The sequence below is a fragment of the Xiphophorus couchianus genome, chromosome 3 (genome assembly GCF_001444195.1).
Source record: "Xiphophorus couchianus chromosome 3, X_couchianus-1.0, whole genome shotgun sequence".
In the NCBI taxonomy this organism is placed as follows: Eukaryota; Metazoa; Chordata; class Actinopteri; order Cyprinodontiformes; family Poeciliidae; genus Xiphophorus; species Xiphophorus couchianus.
Genome location: NC_040230.1, coordinates 13,055,097 through 13,077,221, shown reverse-complemented (window position 1 = coordinate 13,077,221; position 22,125 = coordinate 13,055,097). Strand labels below are relative to the sequence as shown.

The 22,125-nt window shown below is 40.4% G+C and overlaps 2 protein-coding genes across 4 annotated transcripts; both read left to right on the top strand.

Annotated features, from left to right (window-relative positions):
• Nucleotides 1-138: 138 nt before the first annotated feature.
• m6pr (mannose-6-phosphate receptor (cation dependent)) lies at nucleotides 139-11,724 on the top strand. 2 transcript variants are annotated; one of them, XM_028009288.1, is made up of 7 exons: nucleotides 139-242; nucleotides 7,683-7,855; nucleotides 8,014-8,177; nucleotides 8,344-8,450; nucleotides 8,867-8,997; nucleotides 9,081-9,207; nucleotides 9,413-11,724. In XM_028009288.1, the coding sequence occupies exons 2-7, from the start codon at nucleotides 7,698-7,700 to the stop codon at nucleotides 9,533-9,535; spliced, it is 810 nt and encodes a 269-aa protein (XP_027865089.1). In that variant the 5' UTR covers nucleotides 139-242; nucleotides 7,683-7,697; the 3' UTR covers nucleotides 9,536-11,724. The 2 variants fall into 2 exon arrangements, with proteins under 2 accessions (XP_027865089.1, XP_027865079.1); XM_028009278.1 differs by lacking the exon at nucleotides 139-242 and adding an exon at nucleotides 6,296-6,622.
• A 931-nt stretch (nucleotides 11,725-12,655) lies between these two features.
• On the top strand, nucleotides 12,656-22,125 carry phc1 (polyhomeotic homolog 1). 2 transcript variants are annotated; one of them, XM_028013005.1, is made up of 14 exons: nucleotides 12,656-12,798; nucleotides 15,315-15,436; nucleotides 15,544-15,651; nucleotides 15,867-15,932; nucleotides 16,022-16,165; nucleotides 16,792-16,950; nucleotides 17,039-17,758; nucleotides 17,846-17,978; nucleotides 18,555-18,721; nucleotides 19,485-19,548; nucleotides 19,634-19,721; nucleotides 19,837-20,008; nucleotides 20,778-21,015; nucleotides 21,108-22,125. In XM_028013005.1, exons 2-14 carry the CDS (start codon nucleotides 15,320-15,322, stop codon nucleotides 21,257-21,259), a joined length of 2,328 nt encoding a protein of 775 aa, XP_027868806.1. In that variant the 5' UTR covers nucleotides 12,656-12,798; nucleotides 15,315-15,319; the 3' UTR covers nucleotides 21,260-22,125. The 2 variants fall into 2 exon arrangements, with proteins under 2 accessions (XP_027868806.1, XP_027868805.1); XM_028013004.1 differs by having other exon boundaries at nucleotides 15,312-15,436.

Genomic DNA, 22,125 nt, shown 5'->3' with positions numbered 1-22,125 from the left:
CAGTGGCATTCTGCAAGTAGATCTTTCACAAGCAAAAATCCCTCTCAGTGTGTCCACTACTACTGTCCCCTGTGTGTGTGGACCCCCACCTTCGGCAACAAAACAAAACAAGCCCAGAAAACTCTTCTCTCTTCTGCTCCACTCTTCTTTCACAGAACACAGGAAGTACACCTCCTTGGCGTGTCTCAGTGATTGGTAGAAATGAAGTGGCCGGGTGTGTCTCCTCAACATGCATAGTCAAGGTAAGGGTTGTGATAACACAAGGAGGGTCAGGGGGAGGGGAGGAAGAAAGTGAAAAGTGAAAAAGTACACACTGCCGAAAAACCTGTGGAAGACTGGAAGAGAAAAAGAAAAAAATCCCTACTTTTTCTCCAGAGATTGAGCCTGTCGGAGAGAAAAGGAAACAAAACCATTTTTCATTTTGCTTTGTAAAAAATAACAGATGAAGCAATCACAGAGGAAGAAGGGAGGGGTTGCGTGCAAGGGTGACAGTAAATGATTTGTGTAATAATGGCTGCTGTAATTATGCAGCCATGTAACTTAGATTTGAAGTGCCTAACTGCATTAATGACAATACGACCAAAAAATTATTTGCTTTAATTTTGTTGCTGTCAGGTTTGGTTTTTCCACAAAGTTCATGCAAAAGCCGTTTGACCCCATTTTCTGCCTGCTTTTTCACATTTCTTGCCAATTCTTTGCCATATAAATGAAAAATTAACTGGAATGGATGGAAAACTGCAATTTTTGAGTTGAGTTCCTACTGGGAATTATCACTGGACTTTGACTTGGCCATTCAAAAACATGACAATGCCTTTATTTACCCATTCCATTTTAGCTCCTGCTATATATTTAGGGTCACTGTCTTGCTGGAAAATGGGTTTCATGTGGACTTTTTTGAAAGTCCACATGAAGTCCATATATTCCCAGCCACATAACCTCATTCATCCATTTCATAATTAAGCACTACTTTGTGTTGTGTCTAAAATCACAAACATGATTGGTTGTAAAGTCATTAAAAAGTTCAAAAATAACTGCAATAAATATTTTTGAGAGGAACAATATTTGCAATAAAAACTTTTTTTATGTCAAACTAAGTTCAAAGTCCAAAGTAATCATTTACATACTATGAATTTCCACACTTCAGCGAGGTTATACAGTTCAACAGCTGATTCAATATTACAGTTTTCTGTGGACCAGTTTATGGCTCTGCTGAATTGCATTGTATTTCTCATAAGGGAATTTCTTAAGCTTTGTGCAGATTTACCTTTATTCCCATCAGCCAAATATGTTCAATTCTTGCTCAATATTATAGGGTTTAAAATTGACAAAATCAAATTAAATAAATGATTTCTAAAATATTTATATATCTGCTAAATTTAATAAAATTGTAATAGATGTATCAAAAATGTCTGCAGTAAATTAAATAATTCAAGATTGTAGTAAATGTATACTTTCCAATTGTTAGTTAATGTTTGAATTATGTAACTATTCTCATACTTAATTATATGTTTATTCCTAAATCCATTATCTGTATCAACGTAACCTTGCAGGGTTGCGGGGGGCTGGTGCATATTTCTAGCAGGCTTTGGAGGAGATGCAGGTCACACTTTGGACAGGTCAGGTTTAGTCCATCACAGAGCAACACGGTGACACACAGGACAAGCAACTATCTACACACACACTCCCATACTTAAAGGCAATTTAAATAGTTCAATTAACCTCAATTAACAGTCATGTTTGTAGATTGTGGGAGGAAGTCGGCTATTTAAAGGCCACATATATTTATCCGACTTACAAATGAAATATGTTGCTTATATGTATAAACTCTATTTTCTACATGAATGTGACACACTTCTGCAGAGTGAGCCAAAATAAAGTGTCTAGAAATTACTTACTGTCAACCTATTTACCCTTTTTTTTAATTTAATCATACAAAGTTCAGTTTTATTTGGACAAAGGACAGTGAGAGGAGTATGGCACAATGCTATCAGTGGAAGGTCTGCGTCTCTCCTCTTTAATCTTGTCATTTCTGGGTGCATGACTGAATCAGAAATAGGCGGCCATTGTTTTCACCTGATTGAAAAACAAACAGGTTAAAAGGTGGGCCTTTGGCTGAGATTTATGCTGATAAGTGGGAATCAGGAGGTACAGCTAACTAAAAAACAAGCTTTGTTTTTAACTTTGCTGATGCAATAAAAAAATGCTTAGGCAACTGGAAACAGTAAACTGGTCATACTGGTATCGGCTTTCAAAAGCTTAAAAGTAAATTCTCAAGTTGTTATTCACATAGATAGAGCCTTTCATAAGTATTCTAGACGAGGCCTGCCTGTTGTGTTCCTTGCTGTTTGTTAGTTTGTTCACTAATGTTCTCTAATAACCATCTGAGGCTGATAAGAGATATGTGTCACTTGGTTTTCTTCTGTGTTTCTGATTATTTCTTGATTTGTTATTGTTAGAAAAGGTTTTGATTTATTCTATTGCTGGTTATTGCCATTAGTGTTTGAAATATTTGTTCATTCTTTGTGTTTAATTTCTTGGTTTGTTCTCATGATTATTTCTTTTAGATCAGTGTTAGTCCCTTTCCCCTTGGTTAGCAGTTTATTTGTGTCTAGTTTGTCTTATTATTTACCTTCCCTCAGTCTACCCACTGTTCCCACTCTTGTATATCTGTCACTAACTCCCAGTTTAAAACTCTGCAATCAGTGTAATTCCACTCTTGCCTCAGTACAACAACTCACTGGCTGTCATTGTTCTTTGCAGATCCATCTGCTCTAGCCTACTTCTGGTTTGTTTTGAAAGATTTTTTTTTAGTTTTATTATCATCAGCTCACATTTTAGTATTTTTAAACCTTTGACTTTGTTTTTGTATGCTTGTTTTCTTCTTATTAAACATCTCTTTTTTGCTCCAGCTCTGTTTCCATTTTTGTCTTCTCATTTGTCTCATTTGTGACAGAGGACTTCAGCTGGATTTACAATGAGAATAAAGTACATTTGAACTCTTTGCTGATTAGGTGATTTCTGACAATTGCTTGACAGATTTTTTACAAGGATAAAGGAGGTTAACTGTAAATTTATGCCACACTTTTTAACTGTAAGAAGTTTGAAAATCCATCCATCCATCCATCCATCCATCTTCTTCCGCTTATCCGAGGTCGGGTCGCGGGGGTAGCAGCTTCAGAAGGGAGGCCCAGACTTCCCTCTCCCCGGCCACTTCTTCCAGCTCTTCCGGGGGAATCCCGAGGCGTTCCCAGGCCAGCCGAGAGACATAGTCTCTCCAGCGTGTCCTGGGTCTTCCCCGGGGCCTCCTCCCGGTGGGACGTGCCCGGAACACCTCACCAGGGAGGCGTCCAGGAGGCATCCTGACCAGATGCCCAAGCCACCTCAACTGGCTCCTCTCGATGTGAAGGAGCAGCGGCTCTACTCTGAGTCCCTCCCGGATGACTGAGCTTCTCACCCTATCTCTAAGGGAGAGCCCAGCCACCCTACGGAGAAAACCCATTTCGGCCGCTTGTATCCGCGATCTCGTTCTTTCGGTCATGACCCAAAGCTCATGACCATAGATGAGGGTGGGAACGTAGATCGACCGGTAAATCGAGAGCTTCGCTTTTTGGCTCAGCTCTCTCTTCACCACGACGGACCGGTACAGCGCCCGCTTGACAGCAGACGCTGCGCCAATCCGCCTGTCGATCTCCCGCTCCCTTCTTCCCCCATTCGTGAACAAGATCCCGAGATACTTAAACTCCTCCACTTGGGGCAGGACACCCCCCCTGACCCGGAGAAGGCACTCTACCCTTTTCCGGCTCAAGACCATGGCCTCGGATTTGGAGGCACTGATCCCCATCCCGGCCGCTTCACACTCGGCTGCGAACCGCTCCAGCGAGAGCTGCAGATCACGATCTGATGAAGCCAAAAGGACCACATCGTCTGCGAAAAGCAGAGATGAGATCCTGAGGCCACCAAATTGGATCCCCTCAACACCTTGGCTGCGCCTAGAAATTCTGTCCATAAAAGTGATGAACAGAATCGGTGACAAAGGGCAGCCCTGGCGGAGTCCAACTCTCACCGGAAACGAGCCCGACTTACTGCCGGCAATGCGGACCAGACTCTGACACCGGTCATACAGGGACCTGACAGCCCGTATCAAAGGGCCCGGTACCCCATACTCCCGGAGAACCCCCCACAGGGCTCCCCGAGGGACACGGTCGAACGCCTTCTCCAAGTCCACAAAACACATGTAGACTGGTTGGGCGAACTCCCATGCACCCTCCAGGACCCTGCCGAGGGTGTAGAGCTGGTCCAGTGTTCCACGACCAGGACGAAAACCACACTGCTCTTCCTGAATCCAAGGTTCGACTATCCGACGGACCCTCCTCTCCAGGACCCCTGAATAGACCTTGCCAGGGAGGCTTAAGAGTGTGACCCCTCTATAATTGGAGCACACCCTCCGGTCCCCCTTTTTGAACAGGGGGACCACCACCCCAGTCTGCCAATCCAGGGGAACTGCCCCCGATGTCCATGCGATATTGCAGAGTCGCGTCAACCAACACAACCCTACAACATCCAGAGCCTTAAGGAACTCCGGGCGGATCTCATCCACCCCCGGGGCCTTGCCACCGAGGAGCTTTTTAACCACCTCGGCGACCTCGCCCCCAGAGATTGGAGAGCCCAACCCAGAGTCCCCAGGCTCCGCTTCCTCAGTGGAAGGCATGTTGGTGGGATTGAGGAGGTCTTCGAAGTACTCTGCCCACCGACCCACAACGTCCCGAGTAGAGGTCAGCAGCACACCATCCCCACTATAAACAGTGTTTGTGCTGCACCGCTTCCCCCCCCTGAGACGCCGGATGGTGGACCAGAATCGCCTCGAAGCCGTGCGGAAGTCTTTCTCCATGGCCTCTCCAAACTCCTCCCACGTCCGAGTTTTTGCCTCAGCAACCGCCCGAGCCGCATGTCGCTTCGCCCGCCGGTACCCATCAGCTGCTTCCGGAGTCCCACAGGCCAAAAAGGCCCGATAGGACTCCTTCTTCAGCCTGACGGCATCCCTCACCGAAGGTGTCCACCAACGGGTTCGAGGGTTGCCGCCGCGACAGGCACCGACAACCTTGCGGCCACAGCTCCGATCGGCCGCCTCGACAATGGAGGCACGGAACACGGTCCACTCAGACTCCATGTTCCCCACCTCCCCCGGGACGTGTTCGAAGTTTTGCCGGAGATGGGAGTTAAAGCTCCGTCTCACAGGGGATTCTGCCAGACGTTCCCAGCAGACCCTCACAACACGTTTGGGCCTGCCAGGTCTGACCGGCTTTCGCCCCCACCACCGGAGCCAACTCACCACCAGGTAGTGGTCAGTGGACAGCTCCGCACCTCTCTTCACCCGAGTGTCCAAGACATACGGCCGCAGATCCGATGAAACGATGACAAAGTCGATCATCGAACTGCGGCCTAGGGTGTCCTGGTGCCAAGTGCACATATGGACACCCTTATGCTTGAACATGGTGTTCGTTATGGACAATCCATGGCGAGCACAGAAGTCCAGCAACAGAACACCGCTCGAGTTCAGGTCGGGCGGGCCGTTCCTCCCAACCACGCCCCTCCAGGTCTCACTGTCGTTGCCCAGTTTGAAAATCAGTTTGAAAATCCATCAATCAATTTCCTTATCTGCCACTATTATGTACCAGTTTGTGTCTGTTAATCATAATCATAAAAGAATCAAAACAATTTCCCAATACATATATATTTTGGATCGAAAAATGACAAAACGTGCTGCCTTTGTGCATAAATATTCTACCTAGAGTTGTTTTTAGTGCAGTTTTGTTCCAATTCATTTCCCAGTTAATATTGTTTGTTCATTGCATTTTGAAATCTTGATTGACGGATAGTGGGGTCAATTTTAGGTAATGCATTTACCTAAAATACATTACAATATTGTAACCTGATATTGTAAGCCTACAATATCAGAACATATTTTAAAGAGATGATGGAATGATTGGAAAAAACTATAGAAATGTGCTGAATTGTATATGTGAACATATTAAAATCAATATTCACAGTCTAGTGACCACCCTCAGAAATGGCTGACGGTGGAGCGCAGGTGGTGCGGAAACACATTTTGCAGTAGGATTTGACTCGATACATTTCCTGGTTTCGTAGGAGAAAAAGACAACAAGCCAAATACGTTTTTTCTGAAGTTTTTTTTTACTTCCGCTCACCTGTAGCTCTCCCCTGTCAGCTGATGCGAGTGTAAGAGGACTCAGCCAACGCTGATTGGTCGGCTTCTTTTTAGGTCACATGCGCGTGTTTGTGTGTTTAGTTTCATTTCCGCATTACGCTTCTGCCTGTAGCCTGTTAGCATCTTAAAAATCACACTTCAACACGACTTGAAAGAAAACCTATTAACTCTCCAGGGCAACAATAACAGCGTCAGCAGAGGTGTCCGAAATCCAATTTAACATTTAACTTGCATTGTTTGCATGTTATAAATGCGGTTTGATGTTGGTTAAGTAAACCAGGAAGCGACGTTAGCGTGAGGAAGCTCATTGCAACTTATTCTGACTACAGTTTAAAGTATTAAGCATTAGTCAGACGGTTTTTCCTCCACTGATTTACAGCAAAGGAAGCCATGAAGGTAAGTGGACGGCGTTGACAAAAACCTAGGCTTTTGAAGTGGTAACTTCTGGCAAAAATAGATTTCTCATGTGGAGAAAAGAAAAATCACATGCTTAGGTATGATGACTTGACCTTATGAGCTAATTTGCATTTACATCCAGACGATGGGGTGACATGGCTGCGTTAGTTTTATAGAAGTTTTCATCAATGTGGTACATATTAAGATTATTGTTTACTTCTTTACTTTTTTTTTGCACTTGTGGTTTGCTCTAATTTTGTGTATTCAGAATGGAGCCACATACTTCTGTTTTGGAGGATCAAAAACTGCTCATTTGTGTCTATTTCAAGCATAATTTAACCAAATACAGGTGGATCTGAAAGAAAATCCTTTTAAAGTTAATTTTGGGGCTTTATGGTAGAACAGTTGGTAGTACTTCCTGCAAGAAGGTCCTGAGTTTGAATCTTGGCCTGGGGTCCTGCATGTTTTCTTCCTCGTGTGTGCATGCATGCATGGATTATTTCCAGGGACTCTGGCTTCTCCCCTCCGTCCAAAAACATGACTGTTTGGTCAACTGAATAGTCTAAATTGTCCGTAGGTATGCGTGTGTGTGTGTCTTTGTTGCCTTGTGGTGGACTGGCAATCCGTCCAGGGTGTACCTTGGGTTTCCCTTGAAGCCCATTGCTGTCAGGCACCATCCACCTCCTTCATCTATGAGTTGGTGTGGATGATGGATGGGTGGATGAAGTTAACTTTGTGCAGACTTTCAGTGAGCTGACCATCAGTGTGACGCAAAAGGTTCAGAAGAGGCATCAAGGTACTCTATGTGTCATAGAGCCACAGTCTTTAACTGTGGTAACTTTAAGTATGATGAACGATTTTGGAATTTTAAAACCCTGACATCTGTAAAACCTCAGTATAACCTGTTATAAATTAATAACATGGCATGTTGTTTCAGGCTTGTTGAGATGAAATTTAATCCACCGCTTTCCATTACTTTTTGGGCTTATCAAGACACTAAAAGTTGTATAATACAGTGATTCAGAATATACTTGAGAGTTGCTTTTTCTTTCTCTTCTAGCTGTTCAGAATTCCCATGCTTGGTTCTGTCTTGTTGTGGGCCATTTTGACTCAGCTGCTGCTGTGTAGAAACGGTGTGTTCGCCGGGAATGGCACCAAGGCCTGCAAACTACAAGACGAATCTGCATCACAAAGGAAAGTCCTTGAGCGACTGGAACCTCTGGCCGGCAAAAAGTAAGTTTGGCACCATCCTGCTCATTGAAGTAGAATCTTAGTAATATTCAAGGAATATATACTTAAACCCAAAGCGTTGCATCTGACTTTGTTGTTTTTAGTGTTCGGTATTACAGTAATGGTTAATGGCTCCCAACTTCATGTTCTCATGTTGGCAGCTTCTCAGTGACGGTCAAAGAAGAAAAGGAAAGCTACAGATATGTATTCCAGCTGTGTGGAGATGCAGGAGGGGTTCAAAAAGCGGGAGTTATTCAACAGACCGACTCACAAGCTAAACCCACAATCGTTGGCTCATACACCTCGACCAAGGCCATTGGCGGCAGTAAGACTTTGCAATTTATTAAACCTGATTTTAGTTTCCTTCTGTGTGTATTTAACTATTTTTGAATAGTATCATCTTAGGAGACAAACTATCAAAAATGTACATCTGAAGAATCTGAGACATTCGATTACCTTTTCTGTTTTAACTTTTTTTTCTTACCTTTGAGGTGACTGGGTGATGCTGATCTACCATGATGGTGATAAATATGATTCCCACTGCAACAACGAAGCCAGAAAGGCCATTATCATGATCTCTTGCAACAAAAACAAAGAGGTGGTAAAAGAAACACATGAGTTGTGCTTCATGTATTTACATTTTCATATCTTGTAACTCAAAAATTTATCAAATTTTGTGTGGTGGCATGTTGTTTCAGGCTTGTTGATTTGAAATTTAATCCACCAGTTTTCATTACTTTATAATACAGTGATTCATAATTGTATCAGAGTGGAAGGATGAGAAACGTGCACTAACATGCTTTACACACGTCAGTTTGTTTTCAGAGTAAATTTCAACACTGTTTTTTTTTATCCTGGAAGTGAAGACGCATGTTTGTTTCCAATAAACTCTAAATTAAGGGTTTCATTCCAGTCACTGCCAGTGGACTTTTTCTGCCTGGAAATATTTTTTTCTGTAAATGTTTTCCAGGTGAGTGAAAGAAAACTCTAATTTACCTTGTCCTCTTGTTTTAGGGTGACTTGGAAGTTATTCTTGAAGACAGAGATAGGCAGAGTGATTGCTTTTACCTCTTTGAGCTGGACTCCAGTGCAGTGTGCCCTCCTGTTCAATCCCAGCTTAGTGCTGGCTCCATAATACTCATCATGTATGTAAAGACATGTCACAAAGGCACATAGACTTCCCAAACTTCAATAAGAAATGCTGATTGGAAGATTTGTCTTCTTCCAGTGGTTTCTGCCTTGTGGCCGTTTACCTCATTGGCGGCTTCCTCTACCAGCGACTGATCGTTGGAGCCAAAGGGATGGAGCAATTCCCAAATTATGCTTTCTGGGTGGAAGTTGGGAACCTTTCAGCGGTAAGATTTATCTAGGTTACAAAAAAAAATTTCTTTCTACTTCACAACTATGCAGTACCTTTTTTTGTTCTGTCGCATAAATTCCTAATAAAACACTTTGAAGTTTGTTGTAATGAGAAAACTATATAAAAAGTACTTTTGCAGTATAAGTAAACATTTATTCTTTTTTTTAAGACTTAATGTGAACTTGATTGTTTTGTTAAAGGACGGCTGCGACTTTGTGTGCCGTTCGAAAAACCGAGAGGAAGCTCCAGCTTACCGAGGAGTGACCGCTGATGCTTTAGATGAAGAGCCAGAAGAGAGAGATGACCACTTACTACCTATGTGACCTTAGTATGTCAGAAATATGACATACATTTTCACTGTGTGACAGGTTACGCTTTTTGAGGCTTAGATAAAATTACTGGTGCACACAAGTGTGTTTTCTTTGCCTGGAATGAGTCAGTCCCCTGTTGAAACCTTGCTTGTATTTTAGACTTGTGGCTCTGAGAAGGTTCCTAAAAGGCAGAAGGCCATGTCTCCTTTTCTACTCAAAACATTTCAGTTTCAGTTGTAATTCATCCAAAGGAGTGACTCACACATTAGGAAGACAAATCATTGACTCTTCTGTGGAAATCAGATGGAAAAAGGAAAGGATTTAATGAATTTGTAAAGCAAACTCACTGGTCATGTTTTTTGATGTTTCTACTTAACTGATGACGGTTGTTTTATGGTTGTGCAGGCAGCGCCACGCTGGTTTCTGCTTAGGTAATGCTTGCTGCAGGCTATACAAGATAACTATACTTGTGTAAACAGTTAGTTTGACCGAATTATGAATGTAAATTTTCAGCTCTTAGCACAGTGACAGTACATACAGCCTTGCTGCACATCTAGAGAGCAGTGCAAAAACCAAAGCTTTTGCAAATCTATTACTCTGCTTTAATTTTTTCCCCAGAAGTACAAAGAAAAGTTTCGACATTAGTTCAGATATTTTGTGTAGTAGTTAATGAAGGTGTCAGGTGAAAGTGTCACATTTTTAATCTAAAAAGGTCAAAGAGGTGCAATGCATCTTTAATAAAATTTAAAACATAATTGTTTTCCTATTTAGTACTGACGGACAATTTAAAACTGCTTATTCAGCACCAACCACAGTAATTGGCGCCCAATAAAGATTTGTAAAGAAACATTCAAAGAAATGTATCTTTTATTACAACAATATAATCCTAGAAATAATTGAACCTTTTTTTCTTTCAGTGCTTCTATTGACTTAAGAAATAAGTTTTTTTTTTAACTAAATCACCATTGGCACCATTAGAGGTAACCCAGGAAGTTTCTGTAAAACAAATGTAAACTGAAAATGAAGACTGAACCAACAGTATTCATTTACACTTTAGAAAATTGATAAGTTTCTTTGAAATCTTATTTAGTAATCCTTTGCTTTCGTTTCTCTGGGTTATAAATATAATTTTTTGAAAGGTTGTGCAAGGACCCCTATTATTTATATTCCAGGCACTGTAGTGGCAGCGTTACTGTTAGACCATTAAACACTGGCTTCACTCCAGCTGGTTGTTCCAGATTCATGTCAGAGAAAAAGCCTCGTTTGTCCTGCCATCACAAATGTAAACGGGGTTTTTTTTTTGGCCGATCTCTACTCGGATCTTAAATGGAATTGTGTCAGATTAGACCAGGATTAAACACTCCAAGTAGGTTTTTAAATGAAACAAAGGAGGACTGTGTGAAAAAAGCACCTCATGCCCACTATTAAGTTAGGCAACCCTAGGCAAATTCTCATGCATTATGTTCTATATCAAAATCAGAAGAGTACTTTTCTATTGACTAGTTGTACAAAGTATTCACAGAGAGGGGACTTATAATTGTGTCACTGGTGATTTTGTTCAAAATAATCTATAATGTGAGAAATGGATGTTTAGATTATTCTAAATTTTCATTTTCTTTTTTTTTTTTTTTACTGATCTCCATCAAAGGTGGCAATAAACATTGGAGGCACTGTCTATGTTTTTGATGATTTCTGAAATGTGATATGCTGTATATTATTGTATTTTGATAATATGAACAAACATTAACAATGTCCAATATCCAGTGTTGAAACTTTCCTGACTGCTGACATTGTAATTGTTAACCTAAGCACCAGAAATAATCGTATGTTTACCAACTTTTGCTTTCTCTTATGTTTGACCAAAACCTTGTAACTGCAGTTTTTGCTTCTATTTTAAAATGTTAGAAGTGGCAGTGACATCACCTGCTGTACTCTCTATAAATATATTGAAAATGTTAGTTTTGAGGATATCATTCATAAGGTTTATAAATTTTTTACATAAATTATTGGTGAAAACAAAAGTAGAGTGTTTTGGAATTTCACTCGGTAGGTGGAAACAAATTTTCCTGCTTTGCTTTGTCACATTTTACTAATGTTGGCCTATTTTTCTTAGTTCAGTGAATTGTCTCCTGTGTTCTCTGGTAAAAATGTATCACTTGTGTTTGAAATAAATAAAAATGCATCCAGTTTGATAACTGTTACAGTAGAGTGTGATTTAAAGGTTCAGTCTCTCATTTAGTGTTTTTCTTGAGTTGCACCACACTTTCTTGATTTTTTTTTAAGGTGGTACTGAGAAATGCTTCAGCTTTAAAAACAACCTAAAATGAAGACAGTATAGACAGAAACAATAAGTTTGCAAAGAAATAGTGTCTTACTGCAGATACTTCATCTCATCAGCTATTTTGACTTTATAATCATCACTACTCCCAATATACTCTGTAAGTGTTTACATCCTTACTGGTATTTGCAGACTTTTTCTTATTTCAAATAACTTTACTGCTATTACAGGCACATCCCTGTTACTGCAGTTTTTTTCATTTCTTGTAAATAGTTTATTTTTTATGAGCAAATATGCATATTTTCTACATGTTTAAATTATTCTACACATTTGCATATTTTTCTGAATCATAATCCTATGATTTTTTTAAAAAAAATAACAGCATTTTCTTTTCTTATGATACATATTTCCCCTTAGTCTGTTTATATATGTTTTTTTTATCTGTGTGTGGTTCTCCGTACTTCGACTTGCCTCTCACTTTGCTGCTCACTTTGCTGCTCGTACACTTTTTCACTGAGAAACAATAAAGGTACTCTAGAATCTGTCTTTCCGTAATATGTTTGGCCAGCAGGGGCCACTGTTTATCATTTAAAGTCTCAAGAAATGATACACAGTCCAAAGTTTTCCCGCTTCTTGAGGTGGTTATTAGAAGTTTTTTCCGCCTAGTCTACAGTTTCAGGTAAAATAGGTCAACCGAGTGTCTTATGCTCTAAAAAAAAAACACTTTTTACTCTCGTCCACAACTTTATTTGCTCCTGCCTATGATCTCTCGGTCCATGTCTAATGTCCATTCACAGGTCAGTTGAGCCACAGCGCCCTCTAGAGGCCCCCTAAAGTGTACAAACAGAAGAAAGAAGAAAAAGAGTGGCAGGGGGCGGGGCTTCACTGCAGGCAAAAATCCTCAAAGGCTCAGTCGTTGTTCCCAGTGTAAAAGACAAATCAGGTCCACTTTCATGCGTGTATGTTCCGTGAAAAGGACAGACAAGCTTCACGAAAGGTAAGCACTTGAATAAACTGAAAATTACAGACCAAAGGAACTGCTGTAAGAGCTACAGTTGTTGACTTTCTGCCTGTTGAAATCAGCTAATGTTGCTAACTGGCGTTAGCATATGAGTAACTAGTTAACGCCAAATGTTTTCTTTCTTTGTCAGTGCTTTCCAATATTTACACCCAAAGACATTGTTTCTAATATTCGGATGCTTTCACAACATGTATCCCAATTCAAACGTTATAATTTGACGTTATAACTGAGTGGGAGAATAATAACTAAGTAGCAAGAGTTAGCCACCGATGGGTGAAAAGCTTGGTTTTTCGTGATCTTATGAAGTTTCATTAAGTGCTCTTTTGCTCATATCCACCTAAAATGTTTACATCTTATTTGCTAATGAAAACGCCACATTGCCAGTTGTTTTTTTACAATTGTTTTAGTTCTGATTGTGGCGGGGAAAACGCTGTTTATTGCCCTAGGAGTTGCAGTACAGAATTACACACACCATCTCTCTGTTAAAGCTTTAATTTACTTAATTATAAAGACGCTAGAAGCGTTTGTTCTGTAATTTCAGCACTACAATTACACTGATTGTAGCAGTTTGTGTCCGTGGTTTCTATCTACACAGTCTTGAAAGGATTTGAAAGTAAGGAGTTTGATTTATGTTTTTTGCCAGGTCTTTATAAAAAATTGAAAACTAATTAATTATTAGGAAATATAATTGTTTATTGACTCTATTTTCTTTTACATTTTCAAAAATAGTTAGTTTTGTACACTGTTAAAACAAGCAGAGTACTTTATGGTTGTGTTTATGTGACAGTAATTATGCATCGATTGATTACTGGTAATGATGTACTCAAAGGTTTTAAAAGGCTCAAAATATACCAAAAAAAAATCATATCATTCCTCTGCTCTGCTTCATGTCACCTCTTAACGAGATACCAGAAAAAGTTTTGGAGTGGCCAAAGTTTTCTCTGCTGCCTAGTGAGAAGATTAGAGGATCACTTCCACTCCCCACTTACTATCAAGCACTGCTTCTCAGCTGGCTGAAAGAGAGCGCCTCTCAAATAAAATTAGCCTCAGAAACTAATTACGTACAAGTCCCTGATTAGTACTCCTGTTTCTGATGTCTCAAAAACAATCCTTTTTAAATTGTTCTTGTAAAAAAAAAAAAAAGAAGAAAGTTTGTATACTTCAGCTGCCTATTAGTCAAGTCATCGCAGAAAATGAGATTTTATTTTTTTAACTGACTTTTTTTAACTGGTTAAATAAACCAAATAGTTGCTGTGCACTGCACGTCAGCTGACCAAAGGAGGGTTCCTACATTTTCCCTTACTTGGAAGTTTGGCTTTCCGGATTTATTTCTGAATGTGTGAATCAGATCGATAATTGTAGAAACTTGTGACTTTTTTCAAGCGTGGCTGGTTTTAAACACTTGGATGGTGTCGAGGCAGGCTGGTCTGTTTCACAGCCATCTGCAGCTCCACCAGAACCTGACTAATTTAACCACTAACATCTACTTGTGCTGTTCTGTAAAGAGCAGATAGGCAAAGATTTTTAAAACTCTAAACAACAACCACGTCTGAATTAATTGTTTATATATTAAGACAGCAAAATAACTACAATCATTATTCTATACTTTATCAGCAGATAGAATAAATGTTGCTTTTCTGTTTGAAATAAAGAAACTATATCATGTTGCACATTTTTTTGTAAACTGGTATTTACTCAAAGTTATTGTACAGGGATTTTTAAACAAGAATCACAATGTCGCCCTTTGGTTGATCTGACACACCAAGACTCCAATTGAGCATTTTAGCAATCTGAAACTGTATTTGATATGTTTGGTTCCACACTGAACTCCTTATTTTATTAGATTTGATATTAGTATCAATTTAGTATACTAATCTTTCTTTTAAAAGAAAGATTGAAACTATGACAAATGTATGTAACATTTTATTTGATTTAATTTGTTTTTGGTTTTTAATCCACGGACAATTGATTTGTCAGAGAAAACCAGCTGTTTTCCCTCTGTCTAGTTCTCTAACCCTAAAATAAGTCTTAGAACCCCTGAACCTTTTGGTTTGAAAACATGAATCAGAAACTATCAACTTTTTAAAACACTGATATCAGTAAACCACCTTGCGTATTTGCTATAGCGGTGTGCACAATATATTTGCTTCTGCAACTAGGCATTCCTTTACACCCATGCAGCTGTTTTTCATTTTATTCAGGAAGTTTGAAAATACTTTTAGTTTTTTTATTGAAGTATATATGAAAGGATAACAGACCAAAATGTAAAGTACTTAAAATTAGAAAAAATAATCCTAACAATTTACTGTAAAAAGCTATATACATTTTAAGTAAAAAATGTTTAGGAACCACTTCTCAGTATTGATTGTGCCTTTTCAAACAAGGTGTCTTATTTATATTGTTACAGCTTTAAGTATACATGGGTAGAAAGAGTAAAAAACTTTTGTAATCCTTTCCAATCATTGAATTTTTGTTGTTGTTGTTTTTAGTAGCAAACATGGAATCAGGCGAAGACCAAAACACAAGCAGCACAAACGGAAACCCTCAGACGAGTGGGAACTCCCGGGCACCCCAGATTGCCCGCATGTCTTTGTATGAGAGACAAGCTGTACAGGTGAGGGATTGCTTATAAACTGTGAAAATGTCCATTATTATTTAAATTAACCCTTTGAATTAATCTTGAAGACGTTTATGTCAATGTCTTGTTTTTTTTTTGTCTAGGCTCTCCAAGCTCTGCAGAGACAGCCTAATGCAGCCCAGTACTTCCAGCAGCTCATGCTGCAGCAGCAGATCAATACGGCCCAGCTACAAAACTTTGCTGTGCAACAGGTGCGGTTATGGCAGAAATCATTGTATAAGAAAACTTCCCCATAAAAGTTTTTTATTATTATTATTTCTTCAGCTTATCTTGTTGGATGTGCTGATTATGAACGCTTTATAGCTTTTTCTTTGCACAGCATTTTGCTATTTATGTCTTTAAATTAGCTACATTACATTTAACCCGATTTTTACTTACTTAGCTTTACTTTCCCTTTTTAAACCAGGCCACACTTGCAGCTAGTCGCCAGTCCAATACACCAAGTAACAGCATTTCGCCGGCTCCCACCACTGCAAGTTTATTCGATGAAAATTTTAAGGATTAATCTTCTACCAGGTTCCAGGATTTTATAGAAACCTATATTTTTTATGCTTCCTGCAGGTTAATTTAAGCACTACATCTGCCGGTGGGACTATGAGCAGTCCTCGTCCACACGGTCCTGCTACGTCTGCAACAACAACAGCTCTCAACCAGTCAGTGCTGTTGGGTGGAAACTCTGCAGGACAGGGACAGATGTATCTTAGGGTGAGTTTAAAATGCACACACATGTTACCAATAACTAGATTTATGTGTTCTATGTTCAGTTCGTATCTAACGGAAGAGTTAAGCCTCACTCTGACGCATAATTTTCTTCCTGCTGCTGTAAATTATGGACCTATCTTCCTGGAGACATGAGGGCAGCTGATAAAATGAAAAGTAAACAAAAAAATGTTCTTGTTAAGTTTGGCTTTCAGTTTAAGTTGATAGTTTTTTTGATACTGATAGTGATGCAACCCAGGATTGTGGGGTGTTTAACCGAAGCAGAAAAACAATGTCAGCAATGTGGTCATTTTTCACAGTGTTAAGCAGTAGGGATATTTATATATATACATATTGTATCATAATGATATGGGCAGGTGTTATTTCAATCTATGCTCTAAGCCAGAGAAAACTGGTTACTCCAGCACTTTCTATGGCATCCCATCCAAAGTAATCAGTAGGAACAGTGTGATGGAAAATTTCAGTGCCAAACTGTGTAGAATCCTAGCATTTGGATAACTAATCTAGTGTAAGTAAATCAAAACCAGGGTAATAAGCAGTTTTTGAGTCCTACAAGTTCTTCATCATGTGGTTAGAAGACAGTCTGATCATATCTTCTTGTCTTTGTGTAGGTGAACCGCTCTCTAAGGAATCCGCTTACCTCTCAGCTCATCTTCATGCCTGGCGGGACGACCGCTGCCGTAGCGACGGTAGCTCAGACACAAACACAACTCCAGCAGCAGCATGACACTGCTTCCACCACTCCATGTGCCCAGGCTGACATCGACCAGGTCTGATCTATTTAAAGATAAGTTTCAAGTGCCACAGCTAAGGGAAAACGCTGTTTCACCATAACTGTCTGGTCTCTCTGCTTCTAAGGTGCAGAACCTGGCTCTACACTGTGCCTCTAACGCCAAAGCCGTCGCTGTAAAGGCTGAAACTGTAGAGAGGAAGGATGCCGGCAGTTTTCCTCTCGCTCAGCAGCAGCAGCAGACTTTCTCTCAGCAGCAGCAGATGGCTAAAGCCAGCTTTAATCAGCCGTCTGCCTCCAGCACTCTGACTGTGAAGACTGGGAACCAGGCTGCCATGACTGTGGCCCCTGCAGCCTCTGTGGCCCCGTCCTCCTCCTCCTCATCCCCAGCGCTCCCCCTCTCTCAGCTCCTCCTGGCCCCGTCTTCCCCCGTCATCCTGGTGCCCACTTCAAATGTCACTACCTCCACCCAGGGCTACCCAATCGGTTCTGTGGCCCCGAAGGCCACCATGAACCCACAGACTCTGGTGGTGCAGCCCCTTCAGCAGGCCAACGCTAACATGGAAAAGGGTCCCGTCCCGATACAACCCAAGACGGCTCAGGGACACCGCTTACCCGTTCAGCTATCGCCTCGGCAGCCGCCTCCCATACTGCCAGCGCCACCAAGCAACAGTCAGGCTAACGTTGGGGGTCATAACCCTCCACACATCCCGGTCCAGCTGGTGGGAGCCAGGCAGGGCTTGGCAGGAAATGCACAAGCTGTGGCTTTGGCTCAGGCGCGGTGCAACGCGGCTCTGGAGAGTCCATCTGGTGTGGCGGTTAGCTCAGTCCCCAGCAGTGCTGCCATGGTAGGATCAGAATGAACTGCTCTGTTCAAGCTTAAAAAAGCGATAACTGGTGTCTCATAATGTATTTTTGTATTCACATGCTTTCAGACAAAGCCGTTGGTCGGCTCTCTGAAGAGAAAATCTGAGAGTGATGCGCCAAATGAGATGTTGGAAGCATCAGATTCTGCCCCCATGAAGGACGCAGCTCCTCCTTTATCTCCTGCCCCCACAAAGGACTTGGGTAATACGAGTTCACCATCTATTAATTTGAATTTTTCTCAACTTTATATCATCCATTTATGGCTGCAAGTGACAATTATTTTTGTAACTGATCAATCTGTTGATTATTCAGACAATTAATTGATTAATTGCCACATTCTGCAATTTTTTCATTGAACTACTTAAGATTTTTCTATATAATGTTTGAAATACATTTACATATGGAAATAAACAGATTATTTATTTCATTTTTTTAAATGAGAAAATAAACATTTAATTGCCTAAAATGCAAAGGAATAACATTCCTTTAGTGTATATAAAAAATGCCTCTTGAAGACTTTGGGGTAAAACATTTTAACACATAAAGATGTTATTACCTTAAATCAAAGATAATAACAAAATTTGAAATATTTTGTTCAAATTTGGCTTAATTACTGCTCTGAATATGTTGTTTTTTTCATCAAGTGGTGTTTTATTGCATTTGTACACTTCAGTTAAGAATTAGTCGTTTGTTAAATTAGTTGAAAAATTACTTCAATAATTGATTAATCATGATTCATTTATTAATTGTTTCAGTCTTGCTTCCATTTCTCCTCAGCTCCTGCTGTTGATGCCACGTTCTCCGCACCTCCGACGTTGTCCTTGCCTCTGCCCTTGTCCAGAGGCGGTCATGGGGACAAAGTTCCTCAGGCGGTGGTCAAACCTCAAGTCCTCACTCATCTCATCGAGGGCTTTGTTATTCAAGAGGGAGCTGAGCCCTTCCCTGTAAGCGATCCCTGCCAGATCTGCATGTTAAAATGTTATGGTGAAAGGTGCAGGTTTCCGACTCAGTTCTGGAAATTATGCAAAAATCTGGAATTTGGCTTGAATCTGTTTGTATTTTCAGATTTTATTCCCTTCCTATATGTCTAAGTAGTGTGTCCTTCCTTCTATCCTCCATTTGTTTGTATTATTTTTTCATTTCTCTTATGCTTCCTATGTCCTAGCCTATTTCCTCCCTCCCTTATGTCATCTCTTTTTGTCCTTCGTTTCTACATCCCTCGTGTCTTTCCATTCTTTTTTCCTCTTGTCCCTCTTGTTTAATTCTTCATTGTGTCCTTTCTCCCTCTGTTTTTTTTTCTCTTCCATACTGTTCTTTATAGTGCTCTTTCTTTTCCTTCCTCCCAATCTTCCCTGCATCCTATCTCTATTTCTTGCTTGTGTCTTTATTTCCAATATTTTGTCATTCCTCCCATTTGTCCTCTCTTTGTTTCTTCTTTATTAATTGCTTCCATGTGTCATCTTTCCTTGAACCTCCTCTCTCTTCTTCTACTGTTTCCTTCTCCTTTTACCATTGCGTCCTTGCTTTTTTATCTCCCTCCTTGTTGTTTTACCTTGATTCTTAGCAATATTTCACTGCATTTCAAATTTATAGTGAACGTTTGTATATTTTAAAACAAATGTTAGTGGGGTTTTTTTTTGGTCTTTATAAAACATATGTAGGAATACTAGAAGTAAGTTTCTTGCTAACTTCTCTGTTGTTTGGCAGGTTGCTGGACTCCTCAAAGACAGAGATTTTGCTCTGGTTGGCCGCACAGAGAACGGTCCTCCATGTAAGTAAAGATTTATTTATTTACTGTGGTTTACTTTCTCCTTTTTACGGGTCGGCGCTCTGAATATTTTCTTTTTATCTCTCAGTGTTGAAATGTGAGTACTGTGGATGCTTTGCTCCTGCCAGCCAGTTCAGGGGATCAAAGAGGTTCTGTTCAAACACTTGTGCAAAGAGGTAGACTTTCATTCCTCATAAAGATACTGTTACACTGCCTTGCAAAAGTGTTCATACCCCCAAGCTCCAGTGTGATTTACTGGAGCTGCTGCAGACTGACTCTCTTGATCTTCAGGTATAATGTAAGCTGCAGCCAGCACTACAAGTCCAGCAGAGGGAGGAGTGGTGGGGGGCCGCCGCTACCTTCGAACCCCACAGAAAGCTCTGCTAAACGCAGAGGTCCATCCCGACGGGGGAGTTCAAATAGCAACTACAGTAAAGTATCAAGCAAGCATCTTTCTGTCAAGGTAAGATTGTTTTTTTTACTACTTTTAAATAAAACAAAAGCAAAGTCATAGTTCACATTTTGAAGCACCAAATTATTTTAAAAAATCTATATATGATAGGAAAAACTTGCCATCTAGATCTATTAGAAGCTTTTTTGGTTCACTCTGAGAACCTTGTGCTAAAGAAGATTTGAACCCTGGAATTTGGATTATTCCCATATATTTAGTTAAAGCCTTTAAATTTTCAGTCTTTACATTACATTTTTTTCAATACATTTATAAAAAGTTAGAAAAACTGACTGAAAAGTCTTTAAAATCTTGAAGTTCAAAGAGGTTTGAATATTTGATATGTGAAAAGTGTGAACATACACTCTCAAGAAACATTAATTAAGCCTGTCAGTGTAAGCAATTCATCAATTATTAGTAGAATAAATTAAAAGGGGAGTGATCATTTACATTTCATAATTTTATTTATGGTTTTGGTTTTAACAAAACATTTTTGTTTTATGTAGTTTTTGGTTGTTGTGTTTTTTGGATGTTTTCCAGTTCCATTGTGAAGTTTTCTTTACAAAATTAAAGTTTGTTGGACGTTTAGAGGTTGAACTTGCATTATTATGCCGTTATCAAAGCAATACTTCAAAATAGTCTCAAAACAATATTATCGTTTATTGTAATACATTCTGGAACAATTTATCGTTCGGCAAAAGTTGTTATCATGACAGCCCTAACATTACTATTTTAATGTTTAGTTTATAGCTTTGTGTTTTAACCTCTGCTGTCTCCCTCGTAGTGCCACTCAGAGTCCAGTCGCTCAGAAGACGTGTCAAGTGAGGGGGAGGAAGAGGAGGATGACTCTTCCTCGCTGTCCAGAAGCTCGTTACGCTCGTGCTCCAGAGCTGAGCACAGCGCTCCTCCCTCCGACAGCTCGGCACCTGGAAGTCTCCTGATCGAAGGGGCCAACTTCCTGTCCGCGACTCCGGCTCAGTGGAGCGTGGAAGAAGTCTGCAAGTTCATCTCCTCGCTTCAAGGTTAGCGGCCAGATCGCGGTTTGCTTCTGATTGCTTAAATACATTCAGGTCATCTGTTCTCACTCGTCTCTTTGGCTTCCTACTGGGTTTAGGTTGCGAGGAGCTGGCGACCCAGTTTCTGTCGCAGGAAATAGACGGACAGGCTCTGCTGCTGCTGAGAGAAGACCACCTAATCTCCACCATGAACATTAAACTGGGTCCGGCTCTGAAGATCTGTGCCTCAATCAACAGTCTGCGCGAGTGATGGCTGAGCCCTCATTTCTGATGCCTCACTTGGACTCGATTGTGTGGATGTTTTGATTTACAAACAGTTGATCCCTATCAATCTGAAGGTGCTTTTCAGACCACATGAACCTTTTAATCCAGTTCCTCGTCTTTGATGTTTCTCTTGCTTTAGGGCAGGAGCTTTCTTAACAACCCATGAGTGACATAAAGGGATGTGATTGATTCAGTTCAGAGGTTGCATTGATTGACTGAGCTACAGTCAGTTTGTTCTCAGTGCGTCCTAAAGCTCTTAGGGAACCTTGCTCGGTCCCAGAACGCCCACTGTTCCTTGCTGAACTATTTCCCCCCCTTGATTTTTTTCATATTTTGTCTCATTGCAACCACAAACTTTGAGTCTTTTTCTGGGATTTTACGTCAACCAACACAAAATCAAACAAAAGAGTGGCGTGGATTGGGATTCATGCTCCATACATCTACCTTTTGGTTGTTGGAGTATGTCTCTACCTGCTTCATCCTCTGTAGAGGACGTTGCCATGGAGATCCATTTTTCTGCAGCTGCACAGTTCTGCTGTAATGTGTGTTGGTCTATCACCATAGATGGTTGTTGTCTTAACGTGACAAAATGGGGAAAAACTTTAGGGGTGTAATTACTTTTTTTTTCCCAAGGTGCTAGATAGACAGTATTTTTCTTTACTCTGAATGTGCAGACTTATACATACTGGTATGTGTAAGCCGTTGATATCATGAACTGAAGTGTTCCTTTCATAAGTGATCGTCTTTTTCTTTGTCTGAAACTTGGTATATTGTATGTAGACTCCTTGAAAACTCCAACTCTCACTGCCTGTCAGGTGTTCCTGCTTAAACATCTCACTTCAAACAGTATTT